General features: G+C 37.6%; 1 protein-coding gene across 5 annotated transcripts in view; it reads left to right on the forward strand.

Annotated features, from left to right (window-relative positions):
- The window catches only part of SLC12A7 (solute carrier family 12 member 7), a 74,283-nt gene that overhangs the window by 36,237 nt on the left and 25,327 nt on the right, over positions 1-12,719 (forward strand). For all 5 annotated transcript variants that reach the window (XR_010883387.1, XR_010883388.1, XM_067291050.1 and 2 more), the window contains exons 8-12: positions 1,808-2,019; positions 6,217-6,384; positions 7,762-7,860; positions 8,516-8,573; positions 11,023-11,197. Coding sequence is in view for 3 of the 5 variants with exons in the window: in XM_067291050.1 (XP_067147151.1) it covers positions 1,808-2,019; positions 6,217-6,384; positions 7,762-7,860; positions 8,516-8,573; positions 11,023-11,197 (712 nt within the window). In the remaining 2 variants the exon portion in view is untranslated. The remainder of the gene's footprint in view (positions 1-1,807; positions 2,020-6,216; positions 6,385-7,761; positions 7,861-8,515; positions 8,574-11,022; positions 11,198-12,719) is intronic.

Below are 12,719 nucleotides of genomic sequence, written 5' to 3' on the forward strand. Positions count from 1 at the left end.
ATGACAACACCTGCTGATTATACAAAGTTATTCTAAATATTGAAACGTGACTATAGAGAACTGTATATGGACTTGATAGATGATGCTCACTGAATTATAAAATGGAGGAAACTCTAACTTTACAGGATTGGTGATGGGCTCTGAGCCAACTTTGCTACTCGGGCATGAGAGTTGGGGACTCTAGTGGATTGTTCCAAGAAAATGTTGGTTTATTATTCATCTTTTGTCAAAAAATGAAGCCTAATAATAGGAATTATTAGGAAGGGAATATAGAACAAAGCGAATGCAGTTGCTTCAGCGTGGTTCTGATTCTTTCCACTCCTCCAGCAATCTCAAAAGAGATAGTTGTAGTGGGGAAAGTTCAGAGGAGGGTGTTAGGGATGATCTAAGGTAATAAACTCCACTATGAAAAATAACTAGACAGGGTCTCCCCCATCTGGGAGAGATGGCTGGCACAACTGAGATCTACAGAGTCGTGGCTTGGAGAATGTAGCTGGTGAACAACGTAGCTGGTGAACAACTCTTGGTTTTTTCAATTAAACAGAAGTAGAAGGTGGCAGAGCCAACACGAAGGTAGCTGATTCTTTGTAGAATATGTAGCTAAGCTGTAGAACTTCTTGCCATAAGATGTTTTAGTTCCTGATGGTTGAAAGGTCAGAAAGTGAACAGCAACTTTATGGGGGGGGCAGAATCTATTGAATGTTAGATACAAATACACTGTTTTCAGATAAGGAAGTCTGAGCCCCAAATGCTCAGCAGTTTGGAGAGTGTTCAGAAGAAATATTTCTTTATGCTTCCCCTGACCCTGTACGATTCCAAAGGTAGCTGCTTTTGACAGCTGTTGGAAACGGGATGTTGCATTAGGTCAATATGCTGCCTGATTTAGATACCTCTTCAGTGACAAGTGGCATGCTTATACTGTTTGTCACAGGCTTCCTAACAGAGCTCCTTCAGAAATATTAGATGTGTACTACATGTGTATTTTGACTTAACTGCCTAACACAAATATTTTATTTGATGTTCCTTCTTTCATCTTTATAAGTGTTCTATAATATTTTGTTATCAAGCAAGTCTGGAGTAGATGGCTCTTGAACATCTGTTGTGTAGTGAAAAGTTATGCAAAGAAATATGGTTTCCAGGTCATTCGTGTTCTTTGCTATCAGGCATTTGCTCTTTGCGAAGCATTCTGAGCTTTCTAGTTTTCTTTCCCTTCTAAGCGATTAATTGCTTCATGCTACAAATATGGGGGGTATATGTGTGTGTGGTGTGTTAAACTTCATCCAGTGTATTTAGTTTTTGTTTTTAACCCTACTGGTTTATTCCTTCTCTTCTGGGTTTTTAATACTTTTGAGGGCCTTCTAAAATGTTTATTTTCTGGAAAAGTTCATGATGCATTTACTTAATCAGACTTTTGGATAATTTTTTGGTCAGTCTCTTGTTACATGAAAATATTCCTGTTATTTAGTGTCACTTGTTTAGCATTTTATGTCTAGACTTGTGAAACTGCATGCATGTGGTCTCCACTATTTAGTGGCTAAGCTGCTTGAATTGATTGTATTTTTGAAGAATAAATGACAAAATAGCTGTTAATGCTCTGAACAAAGCAGAAATGTTTTAAACATGACAGCTATTATTTCTTATAAATGATAATATACAAGAAATTACATACTGTTTTAGTAGATGTTGTATAGCCCATAAAATAGGTACCCTAAATAAAGGGTTTCTGAAGAAGTCTAAGGGACAAAAAATGATTTAATGAGCAATGTTCTGTTGAAGGTTCCACTGTTGTATGGTTTTTGTCTTGTAGTATTTGTCTTGTTGGGAACCGTACACTGTCAAAACGCAACTTCCATGTCTGTGCCAAATATACTGAAAGCAATAATGAAACAAAGACTACAAGGCTGTGGCGTCTCTTCTGTGATAGCTCATTGCTCAATGCCACATGTGATGACTACTTTGCTCTCAATAATGTAACAGAAATTCAAGGGATTCCTGGAATAACGAGTGGAGTTCTCATAGGTAAGTCAGAATTCGGTGATTAAAAATTTTTGGACAGTATTAGCTTGGTCTGTAGCTGTCTCTTAATGTGGTGGGGGTGGTCCTGCTGTCATTAGTTTTTCAGCTCTTTATTGGTTTTGTGTAAGAGAGTGCTGCCTGGAGCATCCTTTCTTCTGTAATGCCTCTGCATAGTTTTGGAAGTTTAGTGTCAAATGCTTTGATTTGGAGAATGTTGCGGGTTTATAGGGACTCTTTCAAATGCCACCATTCTATTAAAAGGGGATAGAAAAGTGTTTACATAATACAGTAAGGTAGTGATGGGTTTGGAGAAAGATTGCGTGTTGTGTGGGGTGTGTGTTGTTTTGCTGTCCCCCCCCCCCCTTTTTTTTTTTTCTTCAAACCTTCCAGTCTAGCACTTGACCGGGAGACTTTCTAGAAAGTATTTAGATCTTCTTCTGTTTCCATTTCTGTACAGTTATGGGAGCTTGGAATTCAAATTAATTGCAATACACTGGGTCATAAGACTCATTTTGAAGATGTAATGGATAGTATTGTATAGAAACAGTGTTTCTAGTGTGAAAATGATGTTCTGATACCTCCTCCCCCATGTACCATTTAAAAAAAAAAAAAAGTTTGATTATAAAAAATATAAACTTTATTTGAAGATAGGGACAGTAGGGGATCATACTACTGCTGTGGTAATTCCTTTTGAAAGGTCCAATATAAAGTGTATACGTACATACAAACACACAGGATGAAGAAGATTAGGCTGCAGTGAGTCTAAATTTGCGTATAAAATCATGCAGAACTTCCTCAAAATCAAAAACAAAATCCTTTTTCATTGGAATGTTTGCTATTAAAAAAAAACAAACAAAAAAAACTTGATTTAGGGTTGATGGTTCTGTGTTACATAATTTACCACATGCATATCTACTAGTTTTCTGAATATTTAAAAAGTATTTTTGATGCTACTTTTTTTTTTTTTTTTTTTTTTTACATCTTCAGAAAAACTTACTTTTCTATTTTTTGCTACAATTTAAGTTTTAAACAGTTGTTTAGCTTCTGGGGGTTTCAATCCGAGTACTAGTTTAATTTTGGAATTAAATTGTGATCTGCCTCTGACCACTGGTTAACATGGTTTTTCTAACTTTTTTACTGCTGTATAAAAATGCATTTTGCTTTCCTAATGTCACAAGTATCAGCTGAGACTTTCATGGAACACTTTTACGATGCCAAGATCTCATCAGCAATCACTGAGAGTTGACTCAAAGCTCAGTTTGAGGGATATGTCTTCCTATGTGCATCACTTATCTACAGTGAATTTCATCGGTTTTGTTTTGTCCGCTCCTGAGTCTAGTGTAGTTTTTCCTGCAGTTGACTCTTGCTTCTACAACCTTGAAAAACTGCATAGTACCAGGAAGCTTTTTCCATCTTGCTACTTGCTCTTTTTTCCAGGCTGCTTGTGACTGCATTGGGAAGCATACATCCTGGTACAGATCCTTGCAGAAGTTTACTGGTGACTTCTACTGCATTGTAAAACTGAGTTTTACATTTACCTCTTGTTCTCCATCTTTGAATCATTTTTTATACGTGTGAGAACTTTTCCTCTTATCCCACAGCTACTTAAGATTCCTTACCCAAGGAAACTGCCAAAAGCATGGGAAATCCAGGTGGACTGAACTAAGCAGATCTCCTTCATTTGTGTTTCCCTCAAATAATTGATTATTTTTGAGGTACTACTTTCTTTTGCGGAAGTGATGCTGAGACTTCCTCAGTTCCTCAGAACTCTCAAACAGTGTAAATAGATGACAATTTTGTCTGAATTTGGAGATGATACCCATCCTTCTATTCATTGCTATTGTTGCTGTCAGTTGGCCATGTGCAGATGTCACTTGTGAGACTTTAGTTTCCTTATTTCTCTGGAACGCCTGTAGAAAGCTGACCTTATCTGTCACACTTCAGTCCCTGGGTAGCAGTGCAGTCTCATGTAAACTCATGATTACCTGCCCAGGTCTTGCAGTATTCTTGGATGAACACTGTCCTGCTTGCTGCATGTGAGCACCCATTCGAGTACATAATGCGAGTTTGAACTCAACTGGCAAAAGGCTCTTCAAGGAGGATTCTTCTGCACTGGGGACTTGTCCTCAGCTTTGCCTGAGGACTTTGCTGCCGACTCCTCATGTTTAAATTTCTTGAGCCTTGTCTGTGGCTGTGAATATTCAGATATATCTGGGTGTCTTGGGGAGTGTCTCTGCTGAGTCCTCACACTATTTACTGAATGCTTGAATATATCTCCCGTGAATGTGGCCCTAACAGTAATGAAACCATTCTAGAAGTAGCTTTCTTCAACGCTTTTCTGCTTCATGGTAGCATGGTACTGTGCTTTGGGAGTATAGATGCGCAGTACCAGATATTGTTTGTATGTTTTAAAATATTAGAGGAGCCTTGGTAATCCATGAATGAACCTGGAAGGGAAACCTACCATCCTAAAAATGTCTACACTCTTTTGGAAAGTGAGCCCACCCCCTCAGCCTTGCTTCCAAGTCCACTTGGATTATTGCCTCTGGAAAATGAGTGTAGGAAATCAAGGTAGCAAAGCTTGGTGAGATATCTTGAAAGTGAAAGGGGATTTTCTATTTAAAAAATAGAAAAAAAATTTTACTCACACAACCACAACTAAAGATGCGTGGATCCAAGTGGTCTGGCCAGTATCACTTCTGTGCAACACAATACAAGGGACACTGGCTGTTGAGTCCTCACTAAGTCTCTAGAGCTCTTTTTGATCAGCGATGACAAACTGATTTTGGACTTGCCTTTTAAACACTTTGGGGAGCAGATACTATTTTGGAGATCTTGTCTCATTTTACCTCACTCCTCAAGTCTTTAGTGAAATTCCAGAGTTTCACAGTTCTCTTGTTTTCTTTAATTCTTTCTTTAATGGCTCTAATCTTCAGCTTATCTTTAGATCAATATTATTTCATTCAAATGAAGAGGAAGAATATATATATGGTGTTCTGTAGCAATTAATGGCTACCTTTCCTTTCAATCGTTGTTTCTTATTGTTCTTTTTCGTGCCTAATTCCATTCATGCTTAATTCATACCGATTGTAATATTTCTGTTAGAAATCTATCTTTATAGAGAGGGAGAACATCTACTCTGTTTCCTAGCATGTAGTAAGGATTTGCCTTATCTTAGAATTCTAAGAATCAGCTTTGGGTGTTCTCACCATCCTCTTAAAAGGAAGGGCACAATAAACATTTCCACAAATGTAAACTTTTAAAAGTTGCTGGTTCTTTGACCTATCCATCTTCATCAGACCAGCATCCTTAGTGTGTTGTTGGATCTGGACCACCTTTTTTTGTTTGCTTTTGTTGGATGTGGAGTGTGATTTTCTTTTTTGGGGTGTGGGTGTGGGTTTTTTGGTGTGGGTGGTGTTGTGTTTGTGTTGTGTGTGGTGGGTTTTTTGTTGTGTGTGTGTGGGGGGGTTTTTTGTTTGTTTTCTTCTCTGGTTATTCCTTTTTGTCTGGAGTTTGGCTAGTCTGCTTTGGTCAGCAGAAGGAATACCTTCACCATGAACAGCAGAGTCTTGAATTGTTGTCTAAGATTGTTCTCAAAGAACTCAAGTCACTGCTATGTAGTCTTCCTTTTCTGACCTTTTCCTTAAAACCAAGAACAAGGAATGTAAATATATGCTAAATTGCCTGGACTTGGAGATGATACAGTTAGTTTCCTTATTTTTCTGAATGCTTTAGGTATCGGCTATTTATAAGCCGGTATCGTACAAAACGTAAGAGGTCTGACTTTTACCAACATGTCAGAGATGCATTTGTACTGTTATAATTATACAATTGTACTATTGTACAGATATACCCATATGTACCCATAGTTTGGGCAGTATAAGTGGACATTCTATAAATACATTAGACTTATATAACTAAATATTTTTAATGAAGAGTGTCTCATATGACATCCTAGATAGTACTGCATCTCCAGTGGCATGCGATGGGAGCATCCATCAGTTACAATCGATGGTGATGATGGTGTTGCTGTGTTCTTGGTTTCATAAGAAAATGTTATAAAACTTTAAGATCTGTGTATAAGAAAAAGGTCATCAGATTCATAGCGGTATTGCATTATCACTACTTAAGATCTTAAAATGGGGAAATGACAGTGGCTCTCTTTTTTTTTTTTTTTTTTTTTTTTTTTTTTCCTTGTAGATAACCTGTGGAGTGCCTATTCAGAAAAAGGATCAATAGTTGAGAAAAAAGGTCAGCCATCAGTTGCTGGATCAGAAGACACAAAAGCTGGCGGACTCCCATATGTTTTTACAGACATCATGACCTACTTCACAATGCTTGTGGGGATTTATTTTCCATCTGTGACAGGTAAATACAACTATTTTTCGTAAATGAGGATGTGTTATAGTTGAAAGAAATGTGTTTGTTTTTCTTTTTTTTGTGTTAACATTTACTAATGACACACAAAATTCCTAGTCTGTGTGTCAGAGACCTATGTAAGTAAAACTTTGTAGTGCTAGAGAGACGTAGGTGGCTGCTGGTTGTTTTAGGGGTTATAGGCCTAAGACAAGGAATCAGTTCAAGTACCGTTTTCTAGATTTGGAAATAAAAAGAAATCTCCACGTGTTACTAAATTCTTATTCAAAATAAGATGCAGTTCAGTGGAAGATTACGTATCTTTATAATATGTTGCTCTTGAAATGCATGAGAGAACAACCGCATACTAGCATGACTGTTTCGGGCACTCAGGCAGTGAACTGCCTGTGATTTGTTTACATTTTCACGATTTTTTTGCAATTCAAACCACTAGAGACTTTTTTGTCAGGATTAGAGATTAATTGTATTTTGCTTCTCTTGGGTTTAATTTGACTGAAACTGAGGAAGTTTTCTTCAAAAGTCCCAGTTTAAGTAGTTGTAATCTCAAGTAACAAAACAGGGTTCTGATGCAAAGTTGCAACACTGTCCCCGATAGAATACTGAGGGGACCTCATTCCTTCATATTCTCTCCCAGGCTGCCCCCATTTTTAGGTATTTAGAATTTTTTCTATCCACATTTCATGATGAAACCCTACCACAGACTGATATATCATGTGGTGCTTGACCAAGTTACTTTTGCACTGGAATGAAAGGGAGAGCTGGCAGAATTAGTCAATTATTGTATGATTTCTCTCCACTCCTCCTGAGGTGTGTGCTAGAAAATACTTTTGTTATCTTGTTAGATTCAAACAGGGGTGTGTACCTACAACCTCCTGACCGTTCCTCTTGTACTCCTTTCTTTTTGCTTGTATTTTTATTATTCAATTTATTGCTTGCTTGCACATCTCATGGCTTATGGTCTCTTCAGTGGAAAGCTAGTGCTTTTGGGCATGCTGGCTAAAACTGCCAAAACCCTGTTAGTTTATAACATCTATCCCCAACACTTGGCTATATTCTATCTATTTCCCAATTTAAAAAAAAATCTGATTTTTTTTTTTTTTTTCCAAATGTAACTGCAGAATAACTTTTGTCAGTGTGGGTTTGGTTGTTTTTTTTTTTTTTTTTTTTTTCTTCTGAGCCTTCTGAATTTTTACTCTGTGGTGGGGTGGAAACCCAAACTTATCAATCAAATAAAAGTATAAATTGAGGATCTATGTAGAAATTTGATAGACTTCTATAGCCTGCTACAGTGGGAATTGTGTGTTTAATCAGACTTATAGTTAATTTTTTTTTTGACATATAAATTTGGTCTTTTTCAATTTTTTTAAGGTATTATGGCAGGTTCAAACAGATCTGGAGATCTTAAGGATGCTCAGAAATCTATTCCTACTGGAACTATTTTGGCTATTGCAACTACATCTTTTATTTGTATCCTTTATATTGTAACTTAATTTTTTTTTTTTCCTGCCTCTTGTGCATGTTGCTACAGACCAGTATAGTTATTTCATTGAAAAGTCATTTGAGTTGCCTGGGTATAGTATTAGCTGAACCTAAACTGAAATAAGTCTCATTTATTTATCTATTTATTTATTTCTACTAATGCTTCAAATTCCAAGTAACAATTGGTGGTTTTAGTTAAGTGACACAGAGGATTTTTGGTATCATGTTTCAATTGGCAGATTGCTTTATCACACTCAGTATAACCAGTGACAATCTTAAAGCAAACTACCAGCAATAGAAACCGTTAATCTTTCAATACCTAGAAGAAGCAAATGCTTATTTGTATGAGAAAATACATGTTCTGTTGCACAGTGAATGAGCTGGTAACTTCCAATATCTTGGAAATGAATCGTGGAACAAATGCTGTCATAGCAAAAATTAGCTAAAAAACTGTAATAGGAAAAAACTTAAAAACAAAAAAAATTGGTTATTGTGGGAACTTTGATTTCTTCCCTATGTGAAAAATTTTATATCATCTCTGTATATAGATGAAGGTGTGAGTATATTTGAAAACTGTATATAATAAAATATGTTTACTTATTTATTCATATATAGTGTAATCTTCCTTCAGTCTCAACAATAGATCTCTCCTGCATAGTACTGTTTGGTGCCTGTATAGAAGGTGTGATATTAAGAGATAAGTAAGTTGTATTTAACTTGGAGCGTGTATGCTCATGTTTCTCATGTGTTTCATGTGCTCATATGTTTCTGTTTTATGTGACTGTGTTTCAGTAATGACTCAATTTTTTTTTCTGAGGTGAGACTGGAGGGAAAGCTCATCTCAAACTGAAATTGTTGGTGAAGCGGCCAAGTTGGTAGACTGCATCCCTTTCACAGCTAGAAGCAGAATCTGAGCTACCCATGTGTTGGGCAGAATTGTCCCTAATAAAATGTCCCGGGGAGAGACAAGCATGCCTAGTGTTTCTGAAGCCCCCCAGGGTGGGGTGGGGCGGAGAGGGAGGTATGCCCTTCAGGAGAGGCAACATGCTCCTGGGGAGCAAAGGCAGAGGAAGGGCTTTGGCAGCTGCATGAGCAGGAGAGCTCATCAGGAAGACTGTAACACCATCAGGCTTGTTTCTACTGCATCCTTGGTGATGATGATGATGTTGTTTTAAAATATCACTTGTAGATCAAGATTCCTGTCAGTTTAGCTTTCACCCATGTAATTTCCTGAAGATATACAAGACAAAGTATGAAGTTAGAGATAAGCATACTATAAATATAATGGGAATGAGCACGTATAGAATCTCCAGACTTTGATAACTTTGGCTGTCGAGAGGCTGAGCTGCTTTGGGTGCTATGGGAATGTGTGGGCAGGCTTTGCTCTTGTTTCCCTGCCAGTGTCTGGTTCTCTTTCCTGCTGACTAAGGCATGAGTTTGGCAGATTATTGCATTGTGGTGGTATTTGAAAGCTGACAGAGAGGATTCTCAGACAATTTATTTTGGAGGCCCCCCCCCAAAAAAAATCTTCTAGTGTGGAAGCTAAACCCTTAAACAGTTAAAATCTGTATTCCAATCAAAATTAATGCAATGAGGGGCAGAGGATCAGTTTTACTTCAAAATGGTATTGCTGCATCAGTGACAATGTCTGAGTTATTTTTCTTTGTAGTAAGTATACCGATTCAAGTTGATGCTGAAAAAGTACAGAAAGTGAATTCTGAATTACGTATTAGCTCTGCGCTAATTCGTGTAAACTTGCATATCTCAAAATAACTTATTGGAGATTTGCTGGAAAAACAATTTTTTGCAAGCACTGAATGCAGGTGATCTGTCTCTAGAGCAGGCCGCATTGGAGCAAGAGCACTGCACCTGTATTCTCCCCCTTTCACTGCTGCCAGTTCTTGCCTGGCTGAAATCCAGGGTACTAGTAAAATTTATGGGCTTTGGTCTGTTGTTTCAGACTGTCTTTTTTTTCAGTAGGGAGTGTCCTAATATCTGCCCTAGGGAAAAAATAGCTTGTCTTTCACTGTTTGAAGTCTTTCAGCTTTCAAGCTCTTCCTATAACATGTTTTAATTGCACACAAGGTATTGAAATTTCACTTAAGAATGAGGGTGCAGCTGTATGTCATCAGAGCAGCATGGCATGTCTTTCCTATAAGTTGAAGGGTGTTTTTCCTCTCCTTATCTACTGAAAATAGTACGTAGCCGTACATCCAAGCTTTAGGCACGCGCAAGATTTTGAACACTGGCCTATTGTATTAACCTGGTTGCTATGTTTGTCACCATCAATAGCGAGTCCAAAAAAAGATGAAGTATTTAATTTTCTCAGTTAAGAGCCTCTTATTTTCAAAAGCCTGAAAACATCTGAAAAAATTATAGGCTACCACAGCACTGACTTTACTAAACTGATTTTAGCTGTTTCTTAACAAAATTAAGATGAACACAAAAAGTTTGCTTGCTTTTTAAAACTGAAAACATCAGTTAAGAAAAAAAGAGCAGAACCTTTTCATACTTTACCTGGAATATTCATAAATGAACATAAAATTGGTGATCTAAAAAACAGTGACATTGAAGTGGGCACTCAGGACAAGGTGCTTTCATAAAACAGCACTGACTTCTCCTGGTTGCCAGATAGTCATTCTTCTACAATGCATCAGGCGGCATGACAGTTGGAGGCATGTGGATAGCCTGGAACGGCTGTGTCTAGCAGCTTCTCTGTATTTCCTTGTCCCTGTGTCAGTGTCACTGTATTAAAAGGAAAGGGTAATCTTTTATTTTTGCAAATCTCCAGGGTATACCTCTATGACAGGCTTGTACAACAGACCTTTGAAGCCTGCTTCCTAGTATTCACAAGGATCTGAAGAATCTATATGTAAATATTTTGCTAGTGCTGTTAATTCTGTGAAGTCTGGCAAGATACTTGACAAGACAGCAGTTATGATAAGTTTTCTTTAAAAAGCATAATAAAGATAAGTTGGTTTGCTGGGAAATCCTGTAGCATGTGCTGTGATGTGGTGTTTATTGTTGCATAGTGCTGTTAACCAAAAAGATAGAGATGTGGATGTTGATGCTATAGTAGAAGTTAGAAGCTCTTTTAGTACTTATTGCTTTTTATAACTTCTGTGGATTTTTTTTTTTCCCTTTCCTAAGGTTTGGAGAAGCAGTTAATGGAAATCTAGTGGTTGGTACGCTGGCCTGGCCTTCTCCATGGGTTATTGTAATCGGCTCATTCTTTTCTACATGTGGTGCTGGTCTTCAGAGCCTCACTGGTGCACCCCGGCTGTTGCAGGCCATTGCAAGAGATGGCATTGTACCATTTATTCAAGTGAGTGTGTGTGGTGGGTTCTTCTGTTTGTTTTTTTCTCCCTCTTTTCAGTACTTCAGATGTGTTTTACATTTTGACAAAAATGAGGCATTATTTCTGCTATCCCTGTAGAACTGCGAGAAAGATCTGGAGCTCTGTTCTGATGTGTACAAAATGGATCAAGTTATTGCAGGGCAAAGCCTGAACTTGTGCATTTCTTTGAAATTTAATTATCTTTATTCTTACATATCAAAGTTAGAGATTCAAAACTGAAAATAAAGATGGTTGTAAATTCTCCTATAGATGGAAATGAACAAGCTAGGAAACAGCTGGCAGCTGAACTTCTTGACTCCAGGCTGTGTTGACAGTTTGAACTGAGTTGTTTTGATCTTGTTATGGAACTCCATGAATACTTAACCTTTCCTGTCATAGAGCTACAGTTCTAATTTGAATTCATCTTTGTAAGTTGAGGTGAAGAAAGATGCAACAGTGTAATACCATCCTATGTCTCTGAACTTGAAGACTTCTCTAAAGTTCCCTGACTCTTGTAGTGAAGTTTGGAACTTATTGAATGACTACCTCAAAATGCTAAGAAAAGCTGACAGTTGCACAGCACAATGATAACCTATCAAGAACAGGTTCAAATATAAACACCTGGACTATGTCTGAGTAGCTGTGAATATTTTGGGAACAGAATTAAGAGACATTTCTCAAACTTAGGATTGGAATGAAATTGCAGATAGCAGAGACACTGAAGGTGACAAGGGCTGAAAACTAATTTAGAAGAATAGGCTTTCGTGTATGGAGATTGTCATGAGGATGATTTGGAGCACCTCTTGGTTTTGTATATATGCTTTGGGGAGGTTCATATCCTAATTTTGATGCCTAAATTAAATGGGCTGAACTTGTCAAGATTCTAGCCAGAGATATCCATGATCCATCTTTAATAGGCAAAACTAATAATAATAAAAAGAAGAAAAAGGATTGGTATGCTTTCCAGCACCAACAGAGGACTAATTATAAAACAGCAGCCTGGCCTGGTTCCTTGGTTAGGTTGACTTGTGTAAGCTTTCCCCATACACAAGGTGCCAATGCACCTTGTTAATTGAGAACAGGTTATATCACCGTTCCCTTGGTTTTGGAGCATCTCCTGCCAGGGATGGGGAAAGATGATGAGGATATGCAGGACTAAGAAACATGCTGCTTCTCTATTTCACAGTGGAGAGCTGTGCAAGACTGCAGCTATGCCTGTAATTGGAAGTAAATATACTAATTATACTGGGGAGGTGGGAGGGAATCATACTGGAGTTTCCCTTGAGTGGGAGGGGAGATGTAATGCCATAACTCTTAAGTGCTGGGTTGTATTAAGAGAGAAACGAAAAATTTCATTTTTGCCTGAAGTAAAAGGGTGGTATTTAGTGAGTGACAGTGTGATTCCATCAATTTACAGGCAGATGGATAGATTTGAAGGGAGAGCAGAAGTCTATATAGTTTGGGAAGAGAATGAAAGGGAAAATTAAGGAGGAATGGAGGATGTTTGAAG

The sequence above is a fragment of the Apteryx mantelli genome, chromosome 2 (genome assembly GCF_036417845.1).
Source record: "Apteryx mantelli isolate bAptMan1 chromosome 2, bAptMan1.hap1, whole genome shotgun sequence".
Lineage (NCBI taxonomy): Eukaryota > Metazoa > Chordata > Aves > Apterygiformes > Apterygidae > Apteryx > Apteryx mantelli.